The sequence below is a fragment of the Acanthopagrus latus genome, chromosome 23 (assembly GCF_904848185.1).
Source record: "Acanthopagrus latus isolate v.2019 chromosome 23, fAcaLat1.1, whole genome shotgun sequence".
NCBI lineage: Eukaryota > Metazoa > Chordata > Actinopteri > Spariformes > Sparidae > Acanthopagrus > Acanthopagrus latus.
Window position 1 is genome coordinate 9,304,848 of NC_051061.1, and position 14,194 is coordinate 9,319,041.

The 14,194-nt window shown below is 42.3% G+C and overlaps 1 protein-coding gene across 2 annotated transcripts in view; it reads left to right on the forward strand.

Moving 5' to 3' along the window:
• Window positions 1-11,682, forward strand: part of LOC119014582 (alpha-1,6-mannosylglycoprotein 6-beta-N-acetylglucosaminyltransferase B-like) — a 65,613-nt gene extending 53,931 nt beyond the window's left edge. Inside the window, exons 16-19 of one of the 2 annotated variants that reach the window (XM_037089886.1) lie at window positions 481-597; window positions 3,886-3,960; window positions 9,329-9,600; window positions 10,953-11,682. In XM_037089886.1, coding sequence (XP_036945781.1) covers window positions 481-597; window positions 3,886-3,960; window positions 9,329-9,600; window positions 10,953-11,151 — 663 coding nt within the window. In that variant the 3' untranslated portion in view covers window positions 11,152-11,682. The remainder of the gene's footprint in view (window positions 1-480; window positions 598-3,885; window positions 3,961-9,328; window positions 9,601-10,952) is intronic. The other variant, XM_037089888.1, reaches the window with a different exon arrangement.
• The last annotated feature ends 2,512 nt before the right edge of the window (window positions 11,683-14,194 follow it).

The window sequence follows — 14,194 nt, forward strand, 5'->3', positions numbered from 1 at the left end:
AGTATTTACTGTCCTAGCTAATATCAACATAAAGCAAAATGTTGCAAGTCTAAGTAAGACACAGTTGGAATCCCTCTATTGTTCCTATTAAATATATTGCAGTAAGTGCTATTCTTTCAGCTCAGTAACACTGCATTCCTTGATAACTAGCTTAAATTTACCAAGTAATGTGAACTGCTTGTTAAGCATGACAGACTTCCCATTGCTTTGGGCTAATCCACCAGTAATTTTGTTACCTTAACTCACACATACTCTTCACGCTAGGAACATCCTCATTATAATTTAACTCAATATGACACACAATGTGAAAGTAAAGTCTGACAAATCTAGTGCCATTAAAACTTGGTTGTAAACAAAACAAAAGCCCCTGCCACAAATAACTAGAGACCATCTTGTGGCTGCTAAATACGCATCCTGTGCAGATCTTGTCTTCGCCCGCTGTTTTATTGTGACCGTTAATCACATTTATTCCTCCCTCAGGTGTCCTCTCAGCATCCGTACGCGGAGCAGTATATTGGCAGACCACACGTCATCACCGTTGACTTCAATAACTCTGAAGAGTTTGACGCAACCATCCGTGAGATCATGAGGATGAACGTATGTTCAGGTTTTTTTTTGTGTGTGTGTGTGTGTTTGCTTGCCAAACTCACTCAAAATAATGGCTTTCTAATATTACAGTCCACCAAAATACACTTTACACTGCTGCTTAATGGTGATAATAATGTTAATTCTCTCTGTGCACTCCTTAGTCTGGTCTGACCCACTTTCGAAGCCCTCAGCCTTTAATAGAGCTCTTAATCACGGCATCTGACATTACAGCAAAATGCTTAGCTGGCTCCCTCTCTGCTCTCCGCACTGCTAATTGCTTGAGATATTGAGGAGCTCAGTAGGTAAACTGTGCACACACCTGGGTTTACATGGCACTTTTCCAGAGGCCAGCCCCACAGGCAGCGCGCATTATCCGCAGCAGATCATATTAATCAATCACGCTGTGCTCAATATGTCACCACAGCAACACCGAGCCCGCAGCCAAGCCTCTCGCCGTGCCGAGACGCATGTGTGCCTCCACCTGCCAGGTGTGTTAAATAGGCCCCGGGTTTTCCTGCTGATAGAGGCGAAATGAATGTACCAGTTGTGAATCTGGTGAATGCTTAAAAAAATTGGATCCTGGCGTGAGAAAAGAACGTTGCTAATCACAGTAGCTGACTGTAAAATCACCTTTAATGTAAACGACGAAATGAAACAAAGAGCAGCTTTATTTCCCATGATGTTGACCAACATACAGTAGCCGATAATGACTGGACACTGACAGTAATTTTGTCATTTGCAGTTGTGTTTTAGACGCCAGGGAACCTGGATAGTTGTGTGAACTTTCTATTCACCCAGAGAGATTCTCACTAGCTAATACAAGACTATACTATAGAATATTGTTTTTTAAAGTAAAAGTGTGATATCTTTTGGACCTCTGCTTTAGCTTGTTACTGCGCTAATGTCTCTACCTAAAGGTGTTACCGAGCCACTAAACTGCATTGATGTCACAACACTGCTGTTTATGAAAAAAAAAAAAAAGGACTTTGAAAGTGGTTGCCAGTTTGTTGCACTAGCTAATGTTTACATTGCTAATGCTAGCTTTCAGCATTTTCTTTTTCCACAAACTGGCAACTGCCAAGAGTCTTTGATGCTGAGGAAACAAGAAGCTATACTATTGGTAAACCAACCTTGTCTGCACCTTTCTACAAAGACTACAGATTGATCTAATCTAATGTCTACAAACATATGCAAAATGTGTAGCCAACGGACAAGAACTTGATATTGTTATTGTTTCCCTTGTGTGGTTTTGCAGTCCACTAGTACTGACCAATCACATTTGAGCAGGTTTTGTTGGCGCACAGGTAAATGAGGACGATCGTTTAGCTTTTTTATCAGGTTTTATCATCTACATATGCAGATGTGCGATGAGTAAACCATGTTCACTTCACGGGAGAGGGAGTCTTATCCCAGATTTACATTATCTGGACAGCCCTGAAACATTCAACTTGGCCAACGGAGAAAAATCTTCATCAGACCATATCAGTGGGTTCTTAGACTAGACAGATGATGACACAATCTTCTTACCAGCAGGCACTGGTATTATCCCATTTGTTCAATCCGTACACAGAGCATATATTTGACAAATCTTTTAATGGGAGCTTGTGTGTATTTGTCAGCTGTGACCGGTAACTTCCTGGAGTCGAAGCTGGTTTCCTGGCAACTGGTCACTTGGGTTTCTGTACCAATTAATAAGCTGTAAAATGTTAATTAGTTAGCTTTAGAGGTGCTGGTGGGTGTGTTCTGTTACTTTCAGAGCCAACCTGGAAGTGCTGTCAATTTTTATCATCGTCCTCTTGATAAGAAGAAAAAGTGCATTTCCTGAAAAAAATCAATAATAGTAGTTCAGTATTTGCGAGGCAGCATTTAAGTTCACAAACATAAATCTCTCTGCAGAGTCACGTGCATAATATTCTGACAGCTCCAGGCACGACATCATTGGTAGTCTGGGTACCTCACAGTGGCTCGCTCGTACTGTATGTATTCACAGCCAGCTCAGCACATAAAGTTCTTTGCTCGACACATTTTTCGGATGAGCTTTGTTTGTAATGCTGCCGCTCGTGCTGTTGATGTTACACAGAGCTGAAGAGCTGCCTGCCCATCTGAAACCCCCTCGCCTCACATTTTAATGGCACCATGGCAACAGTGCACGATGGAAATGAGGAAACAGGCAGCTGATAAAGAAGCACTAAAAACGCCTGTGACACCTGCCTTAGTGTACAAGCCAGCTGGGTTTGTTTGCCTTACTCTGGACACGGCCGCTCCGAGTACAATCACCTAAGACGTTTTTATTTTATGTCGCCGGTTGATGGCGTGAAGTGACGAACGCCGCTCACATATTTCTGTGGCCGAGAAATGCAATCAGTTTGGGTATATAAACTGCACAGTCATTTTAGAAATGTTTTCCGCTCTTCGATTCAAATCGCCCTCTGTGAAGCATTTTTTCTCTCACTCTGCCTCTGATTCCATTATATAAAGATGCCCAAAAGGCAAATTGCATTGCAGAATAGCTGATAAAGTGCCAGATACATTTCATTAAACTCAGATGAAATAAAGTAATAAGAGAGTGCTAAAAGGAACACAACACTAAAAGGAACCATTTATCAATTTGAAAGCCTGAGTGCTTTTGGAGGCCTGATGGTAAACAATGAGATCTCACTTTAGCTACCACAGGAGGCATTCAGGGAGCGTGCCGCGCTGGAAACCATCACAGAGCACATCCTGCATCCCGCGCTCCTGCCATATTTCATGATCACTTCTCCCAGAATGCTGTAATTAATATAATCCTACTTCTTTCTGTCACTGCTGGGGTTTCCACGAGGCTGAACTACTAGAAAGTGAAGGAGAAGATATTGATCTGTGCTCTTTCAGTGACTTTGAATCCACTGCCTTGCCTTCAGAAATACGAGAATGACAGATGGACCTTAACAGCGACACTGATAAATGTGCCCAAAGGACCCAGATTGCACCGAAACGGGAGCCCCATCGATGCCGGCTGACCAGTTGTCCACTGTCACTTTAATCCATTGTTTGACATATTGATGTAGTCATCACTAAAAATAATGAAATCAATTTTCAAAGCCGTCACCTGTGATGTATTAGCTCATTGATTTTAATGTGAGGCTTGTGGCATGATATAAGCCTTTCACAATTACGCTAATGAATGTGTCAGCTTTGATTAACCGTCAGATGCTCGGCTGCTGTGATTACAATGGCTTGATTCTGTGGACACACACACGCACATATATATGTACACCGCACTGTTCCTGCATCTGTGTGCACATCTGTGTTTTGCAGGTGGAGCCGCTCCTGCCCTATGAGTACACCTGCGAGGGGATGCTTGAAAGAGTCCATGCCTACATTCAGAACCAGGTGGGTGTCCAAACTCGGCAGGCAGCTGGCGAGGGTCATAATGATGTGATGGAAGTGATTTGTCGGTGCGCACGCTGCCTCCCAGCAGCTTGGGTCGGTCACAGCTTGGTGGCGAGCGGAACATAGAAATGGATGTGAACTGTGAGCTGGAACCGTGAGATTAATTGTTGCTTGTTGTGGCTCAGCTGCTGCGGCCCTTTGCAGCCGGTGACGCCCTCGAGTGACCTGTGGTTAAAATAGACCAGTGCAGTGTAATCTTTTGTGACCGAAATAATTACAGCGCTATTCAGAAATAATATTGCCAAGTTACCATTTTAATCATTAGTGGTAGAGTTCAGGTGTTTTATGCTCAGTATACAGTGTCAACTGTAGCTGTTTTTCTTTGTCTCTGTAGTTTATATAATACATTCTCCACAATCAAGTCAGTAGCTCATCATCGCAGTCAGTCTCTGAAATCAGTTGCAGTCTGTGGAGTGTTTCAGCTGCTTTACAAATTAGAGAAGGGTTCAACAAACAGACGAACAAAAGCACCTAATGAGTCGCATTATGGAAAGTGTAGGATCCAGTGTTTGAGGCGCTGGATTCATATAATTCAGGACACATCTGCCTCTACTGAGTCCATTTTGGCCTTAAGTTTTAAAATATCAGTATCTTGACAAACTGTCAGGAAGTGCATCATTGAATCTCCTCAGTGTCACCTGGCGATATTTCCCTTTTTGGCGTATGTCTTCTAACATGTTACCACCAGTTGCTGATTAATGGGTCATCTGGAGGGTGAATCACATCACCTTCACATGAAAAACATCGCTCCACACGCCGAGTCTTCAACAGGCGAGCCGCGACCCCGGGGTGGTCTTTAGAGTTACTGCCAAATTATTGTTTGATAATATGTAAAAGTTGTCTTTATAAAAAAAAGTATGTAAAAGTGTCTGAAATATACACAATAACTTGAATCAAAAAAATGTCACAACACTGATGATAGTATACCCAAGAATCCTCTTGCAATTGTGAGCAAACTAACCAAACCACACACGCTGTGCTGTGCCTGGCAATTACAATTAGCGCCTCAGCAGACTGCGTATTATGGGATATATTGACCAGTTAGCTGTATTATCACAAGTGTACTGAATGGGTCGTTTTTCTAACTCATTGAGCAAGGCAACTTGACTCTGGACAAAGAGGTCAAGGCTAACGCAGCTAACATTAGCCACGCTGCGACTATTGCTTACCACTTGTTCGTACATGGCGCTACAGGTTGCCCTACATGTTATTACTGGTCTACTTTAAAGTAAAACATCTGGGTGAACAGAACTTTACACAATATATGTTGTAGGGGGTTCTAAGTCCGCCTCTCTGTCAGCTTAGGTGTCCTTGGCTTGAAAAACATTGAAGACCCCTACTCGAAACTATATACTGTACTGGTGCTGGCCGAAATGGGCCTGTGTAGCCTGCCATACTACTTGCAGCATTTTGTGTCTTTGTGATACAGTACAGTCAGCGTTTGCTTTTGGCCCATGGTCCACAGATAACTTTCAGTTTTGTCCTCCAAAAGAAAAAAAGTTTGCCCCCCTCTGCTTTATCCTATACTGCCTTAATAGCGGTCAACAACTCCACAGGGAACCTTTTGAAGTGCCCTTTGCATTTGTAGTTTGCTGCCAATATAAGCAGACACAGTCAGCTTTTCCAAGAACTGACAGTCTACCCTTTTCAAGAATGTGTCTTGACGGTTGTAACACAATACGAGGAGAGAATATGAATGCGGGAAGGAGGCGAAATATCTCTGTATTAGAATGGAAGGTGTATGCGCCTCTTCTCATTAGCTCAGTCTTTATCGCAAGGCGTCTCAGCTCCTTTGTTGACAGGAGGGGGGGAATTAATTGTCTCTTTTCTGTAGCCTCAACTGATTTTGAGGAACTTGCTGTTGCATGTGGGATCCTTGTTCCAATGCCAAATTTATCTAAGGGTTTATTAAGCATTTTTAATCATTTATCTCTTGGAACAGATGCACACCATCCAAACCAGACAGTCAATCGTTCGTCGCCCTGCTATCCCTGATCTTTGCGTTTCTCAGTTGAATGTGTGCTGACTTTGACTTCCAGCATGTGTTTGTGGAGGAATTTAAGAAAGGATTTTCACATGCTTAATGGATAATTACCTGATAGAGAAGAAACACAACAGCAACTGCATTTTTTACAACTGCACAAGGTCTCCCTCTCAGAGTATTTATGTGTCCGTTTAGATCATCTGGATTCAGCTAATACGCTGAACTCCTATTTAAAAGTCCCCCATTCTGGGATTTCTCAGTTGCTTGGCCCCAATTTATATGCCTCAGCTACACTGCCAGGGTCAGCAATTAAATTCTGTGGAGATGCCAGCTGCAAATTTAATAGACTAGCACGGTGACTGTCTCACCGTGATGGTCCTCGAGGACAGTAATGAAAGAGAAAAATAACTCTCATACATAAACATGGACTTATCATCTAGCCTTTTACACACATCAACATGGGAATCAATCAAAAGTCAGGATCTGATGTTACTGGCTAGTTTTACTGTAATCCAGGGTAAGTACACAAACAGAAGTAGGACAAGTGTGCATATGACTGACATGAAAAAGTCTTATGAATATTTATGACTGATGTCATTCAGAATAATTCAGTCAGTTATGTCATGATTAATGCACAGCTGACATCGTTGTACAGATTTTTGGGAAAAGATGCATTTGAAGACATCGCAATAAGCAGCACCAATGTAGGTAATGGTGGACCATTTCTAATGCACAGATCAAAGAAAAATGCCATTACTTGTTATTACTGTCAGATGCTTGTCATTATAATACATAAAGACTGCCGTGTGTGTGTCATGTCAGTCTTATGCAAACTTCTGTTACCCTGCACATTTACATGCGCTGTCTTCCTCTGCTCCATCTATCATGCTGTGATGGTTGGTGTAATGTGTGGCAGTGGCAGGTTAAGGAAATGCTTCTGCTCCGCTCTGACACCATCTCTTTCCGAGCCGTCAGACACACATATACACACACACACACACACACACAGTCAACACTCCGTGACCGACTGTGACTGCCCGCCCGGTGCGTACGAGGTCGGACTCCCAAGCAGACTCTCCATCCCCTTCCTCTCTTCCACTTCTCTTCACCTTCCTTTACCCCCATTTTACACTTTCCCAATTTTATTTCAAACTTATCAACTCGTTTTTTTTTTTTTATTTTCAACTCTCCAACTGAATCTCTCATCCTCGTTATCTCCCACAATAACTTCCTCTCAACTCCCTCCGCTGGCAGAGCTCCAGCCCCGCCGTGACCCTCATACAATGCGCTGGCAGCCGAGTCTCTGCTCCTCTGGATTATGTGACGGCACGCAGAGCCTAGAACAAATAATGCATTTCACACTTTTCCCTATCCTGTTATTATTTTTTATTGTATCCCTATAATTGAGAACCCACTGAACTGAAAAATCACTTAAATGACATTCAACTTGAGATATATACAGGTGGACACACACATTTAGAGAGCAGCGTTGTTTGTTTGTTTTGTTTTTTACTTTGTGATTGCTAACCATACAGAGTAGTGCAATTGCAATGAACTGCCATATTCTCTGGATACCTAACTGTATAAAACCTCCTGATGATGTCACCATCCCCCAGTATATGACAGATCATTAATCAATAGAGGCTATGGCGAAAAAGAGCTACTGTAGAAGCTTAAATAATTACTTTAATGTGGTTTTATCACGTCCCATTAAGAAAAAGACCAGGTGTAAATAATAAATGAATGATGGCTGAATTCCATTTAGCTGCCTCAGTTTCGGTTACCTGGTATTTTGCACCTTGGCTCACAGTGATGGCTGACTCGGAGCAAAGTGGGGTGTTAATTATAACACCTGTGCTCTCGCTTAATTTAACGTCACTCAGTCTGTCGGAACATGCGGGGATGTTCACTAACTCACATCAGAGTGTTCGGTGCCAGAACGCATGAATCAGAAAACCCCAAAAAATCACCACCTATGATTCACAGGACCTGACGAAGCTAGAACATTGAATTTTCAAAAGAACACGTGACTCATTTAACTGATATCTGATGTGGGAGTAGTGAGGCTGCTGCACTCCCAGCAGTAGATGATTGCACAGGTTGCCAATACACTCACACACAGTTAACCCAGTCATCAAAACCAAGATTCAAAGCTAAATCAATAGTAAACACACTCAAAATGTCCATTACTTAACTAAAAAATCATGTGCAACTATAGCAGGGACTTCTACTGTGGTTCCATGTGGAATGCTCTCATTATGCTCTCACATGACCAAAGTTCTTTCTAGAGCCCAATCGATACATCAGCTGATATTGGCCTATTATATTATATTGGTGTAAATGTTTTCCAATATGCTTTTGTTAGAGATCACATGCAGTATAAGATGCTTAGGTTGATTGATAATTCCAATTACGTCAAAAGTTTCAGTGCAGTGATGATGGATGTGTTGGATAACCACTTTTGAGGATCTTTTGCAATAAAAATTGTGTGTATCAGTTGATGTATCAATATAGGAAACTATTGTTTCCTAAAATTAGTGTCGGCATTGGTCCCAATAATGGAGTGTCAGTCAGGTTCAAGTTGTTTCCTACCTGTGTGGTCTTCCTCGTTGTGCTCATCACATTCTGACTTTGGTGACTTTAACACCTAATTCTTAAACACATGCACCATTTCCACAGTGACATTGATTACAAGAGAAAATCACCCTAAAGAATTTGGTTAATTTTCTCACAAGCCACCACAAACAAACCAAATACTGTGGATACCCACAAAATAATAATAATGATAAAAATAAACTGTATCTGTTTAGGACTTTTTATTAACAAGGTCGCAAAGTGCTTTTTATAGAAATAAATAATAATAATGAAACCAAAATATGAAATGACAGCAGCAGAGATGGAGAGAATGGGAGCCTGGTTATTGCCTGCGGGCACTAGAATCCTGTTTAATAAACGGGTCTGGAGGCCAGTGGGACATGTCAGAGAAATGTTATTACCTGGGTCTTATGAATAGCCCCAGCTGGAGGGGGAATCTAATCAGGGCTCTCACCAGAGCCTAATTCTGCCTCTAGAGCTCATTTGTTATTGGGCAGCATAACTGCATTCATATCGTTTTGCTGGAAGATTGACGAGGACTTGTCAGCTCCGATAAGCACCTTTTGTCCTGTAATGGTTCTTTTATTATTTCCTGTATCAGCTGTATGTCTAATTTTCTCACTGTTCTGTAGTGGGTAAGTAGTTTTTTTGTAGCTGACCGGTCAAAGTTTTTGCAATGTAACACAGAAAATAATTCTGACCCGGGCTGTTTTATCTCTGCACGTGCAGGACTTTTGCTCCCCCCAAGCTCCATTTCCTCCAGCGAACTCATCTGGGGCTTGGCTGGGCAGCCCTCCCAGTCCTTTCATCCTCCTGCCCAACTCCAGCATCCTGACCTGGGCCGCCAACGCCAGCTTCTACACAGCCTGGCCACCCCTCAGTGCACTGCGGCTCCTGGCTTCATCCGAGGGCCAGTCGTGTGTGATGGCTTGCCAGAGTGCAGGACTCATCTGCGAACCAGCCTTGTATCGCTTCATCAACATCAAGGAGGCCTTCAGTGGGTAAGAGGTTTTTCCGACTCGGATCAGTTGTAAATGGCTATGCACGATTTTCTCATTTTAATGCATGGCTATAGAAAATGTTCAGTTTGCATTTCTTCCAACGTTTCATTTCAATAGAATGTGAAGAACAGTTTTGACGTTCATGTCAAAGAAGTCTATGTATTATGGTGCAGAGATATCTACTGAAGTTTGTGTGCTCAATAGCTAGCCGCGCCATTCTGTCTTGTAATGACAGGATAGCTCAGGCCTCCCTCTTGTTTCTTTCCTGTTTCATGCCTCTCTTGCCCCTACCTGAACCTGCTATGTAATCGGAATCGTGGTTCCGGACACTGAAATCACCTTGGCACTGTATTCCCATGCGTCAAACTGCCCCCCTCCCAAATCGGTCTCAGAGGCTTTATTTGGTCCCAATCTGGCTATTCACAGAGAGGCTAATGAGCCCAGTATTTGAGTCTGACCAAGTTGTTGTTGTCCAACTAGCTTCTGTGCAACATTAGCAGTGTAAACACAATCACTTCCACGATGCTCCGGGTAGAGTCAGCTAATAGGAGAGCTAGCTGCATGGCTAACTGGGCTAACCATCAATATATAATGAGACCTGGAACCAGCACTGGAGATAGTATTCCCATGAAAGCTGCTCAGTAGCACACAAAGCCAAAAAAAACTACCCAGGTATGAAAATACCAGGATCTTCAGTGTTGTGACGGAGCGTTTGCATTCTAGAGACTTTCACCAACTGAGCTGGCTAACTTCCAGTTTAGCGCTTGACTAACTTGAATGGGGATTAAATACTTTATTTGTGTGGCTCACCGAGACTTGCCAAATTTTCATTGGACCGAATGGCTCATTTTATGATCGTGAAACGTCACTTTAGAAGATGCATGCAGAAATACAGCCCCCTGGATGGCAACTTTATACCTGTGGTTGTTCCATCACATCGGCCCTCTTTGAATACAAAACTTAAACTTAAATGAGAGTGTGTTCTTGTCCAATGCACCATCCACACTATTGATTATTTTGTGAAACGCCTCATTAGGGCCCTCTTGAAAACAAAGCATAGCACCTACATGAGCTCATCCTACAGCAACAATACATTTGACTAACTATTATTCGCCTCATTTGCACTTCTGTTTTCAAAATTATGCAGCTGCACAAAGCACAGAAGACACCAGCTCACCTCTTCTCTTCCCATTATTCAGCAAGGTCCTAAAGGCTGCACTGTAACATTAATATTAAATGTATTAGTGGGATAATCATTAATACCCTCTGGCACTCGTGCCGTCATAAATATTAAACATGTAAGTGTGTTTTATTATTATTTTATTACCCTTTAAACCTGTCTTCGCTTCCAGGCTGGACTTCCAGTGTGAGGGAGTGGAGTTCGAGATGAACCACCTCTTCCCTGCCTTCTCAGCGGAGCATGCTGAATGTGGCCTGCAGCAGGATCCGCTGCTGTTCAGCTGCGCCGGCTCCAGCGCCAAATACCAGCGCCTTTGCCCCTGCAGGGACTACCGCAATGGCCAGGTGGCTCTGTGCAGGGACTGCCTATGACCACGGGGGGGACCTGTGGATGGAGAGCAAGGTCCTGGCTGCCTCTTGAGACTCTCTTTGCTGTCAAACTCAAACAATGACTCTGCTCCCTTACCTCTGACCAAGGGGGCCGGCTGCCAAAGTAGGTATAACCTCTCAGGGAACTGCATGATTGTACTTTGAATGGGGCGGGTTCGAGGCCTCAGTTTAAAAGGTTTACATGGCTGCATTAGGACCACAGTCTTTACAGAAGTCATGCTGAAATGTGCCAAGTGATGGATCAGTTAGATTAGCGAAGACATCATGAGCAATCAAAAGGAAAGCATTGATTTAAAAAAAAAAAAAAAAACATGTTTCAAATGCTTGAATTTCACAAGTGTGTTTACTCAGTGTTGTGTGAATACGTACAGTATCATAGTGGAGTTTGGATATTTGTACTAGATGCACCCAAAGCCATTTACACCATGTTGAGATGTACTATTTTACATGTTCTGTAATTAATATATTTGTACATAAGTGTTGTTTAATAAAACACAGGAGAAGGAGGAAAAAGATGTTCCCATTATTCATTCAATAGGATATGAGTGGAATTTGTGACAATTCATTTTCTTTGAACTCAATTAAATTATAAGATATCATCAATCTTCTACGGTCAGTTTCACAAAGCTTGTGGGGAAATATCGTAATTACTTCTTTCAGCTGGTGATTTATATGCAAAAACAGTGCTGAGTCAGACTCATTAGTTTGAAAAGCAGTCTTCGGATACAAGATGACAATAGTGTCAGGTTTTCCACAAGTGCTCTTGCCTCGATGTTTTGGGTCTTCTCAGCTCCCTCTTACTGGAGCAGATATTTCTGTGTAATACCATTTTTCTTCAGCACCGCTTCTGCACTCTCTCCCCCAAAGAGGCCAGACATTATTAGTATTCTAGATAAAGATAAACTTTCCTTCATCGGAGGACCCGGTGTGGAAGTACAGAGGCGGGCAGCAACAGTCTGTTCGGAGATGAGCTGCAGAATTACTGTACGCTGAATGATGAACGTTTTGCAGCAGATTAAATCACAGCTTCTCTCAGCTTGACGAAAACGCAGCATTATTTTTGGTACGGTGAATTACTGTCGTCGGACACAGTGGTAGAAGTAGTTACGGGTTTTTACAAGTGTGTGTTGAAACAGCACTCACATGCCCGCGTGTACATTGAAACAGTTTTTTGGGTTGCTGTTCCTTTCGCTCAGCCACAAATCTGATGTTTCTCCTATGAACAAATGACAAGATAGCTTCTACAATAACTGTACCACCACAACAGAAACAGTTTAGTGTGTCAAATGCAGATTGCCACAAAAACCACGACCCTGCCACATCTGGGTGCGTTTTTCAGTACGAAAGCGAGGGTTGCTTTGTTTGCCACTCTGACCCACAATCCTTTGTGTAATCAAAGCAAATCAATTTTATTTATACAGCCCGAAACCACAATCATGTTGCCTCAGTGGGCTTTACAATCTCTACACCGAACAACATCCTCTGTCCTTAGACCCTCAATTCAAGTGAATAACTTAATAATGGAGCAGGGGAATCAAAAAAAGGAGGGAATGAAACTCAGGAAGAGCCACAGAGGAGGGATCCCTTTATCAGGCTGGACAAACATGCCGTATACATTGCACTAATAATCAGAATAATTGCCCAATCAGAATAAATACGCCTCAGGAAAGCCATGATCTGGTTGGAATAAATATACTCTTTCTGTCCATGTTCACCTCATGTGTGGCAAACATAAGGTGACGATGCTCATGTTAGGAGGGTTCCAAACATGGTGAGTAAAACAGAATTGGTAACTTTCTTGCTGCTGATCTAACACCAACAACCTTCGCTCTTCCCCAAACCACCTTTGTTGCTTTCTACTCCAAATTTTGCGCCACATACTGCGATGGGTGCATGAGCAAGAGGTCAAAGTTCGAGGTGCAATGTGATAATAACGGGGTAGCATGCCCCAGTTGTATGCCTACATAGTGCAGCACTGTTTACTTTGTAATTGCAGCTGCAGCAGTTCCAAAAGTAAAACAGAAAATTAATGTGATTACTGAATGCAGCTTTAAATTGTTTTATGCACAAAATCCCCCCCTTAATTTTTCCCAAGACAGTGTTTTCTTGCTGAGTGGGACAATAAAACTAAGAGGGAAGCCTGCTGTAATAAAATGGAGGATACCGAGCTGATTAGTCCAACTGCTGAAGCCTCATCTGAGCCTGAGCTCAACCCTCAGAGAGCATTTATGCACAGAACAGGACTGTGGAATTTGTTCTTCATCTCATACAGTTGAACTGAACTCAAAAAAGAATACCAGTAGGGAGGACTTGGAAAAAGGGGAACCTGTCCTTTGAGGACGAGGCTGGCAATATAGTAAAATGACTCATTTCTCCAAAGGCTCGCAGGAAACTGCAGCAGGGCTTAACAACTGAAGGCTGTTCGAGCTCATGGAGCACAATAGGACTCGTTTCAAAGCGCACAGCGTGAGTCCACCAGTTATCATGTGTCACGACAAAGACAGGCACATTAAAAAAGACATATGTAAAGATTTTCTCCCTGGCATATTTTCATTTGCTTGCGGCAATGAATATATATATATTATGAGAAACCATTTTACTAGAAGATCATAGTTGAAGGCTGTAGAATATCTTGCCCTGAAGAAGCTTAAGCTTTGCTTTTTTCCACTCAGATCTTTATTGGGAAAGAACAAAGACAGTTAGAAAAAAGATGTCGGGAAATTAGTTCACATTTCCTCCCATCATTTATACAGTCCCCTACAATGTTTTCAGCTTAGTGTCGTTTTTCTTCCTGTGGTGCTTTTATGTAGTCTCAAGATGTGTGTCTATATTTCCATGAATGCTGCAATATGTAAGAATTGTAACTGAAAACATTAAAAGATATCAAAAATTGAACACTGAATGTAAAGAAATAATAGTTGTTACAGTAAAGAGATATCTACCTAATTTAGCATGATAATCGAATAGCCCACTACCAGCACAGAAAGCTCCTGTGCTAGCGGTAATAAAAATCAACACCCCACAG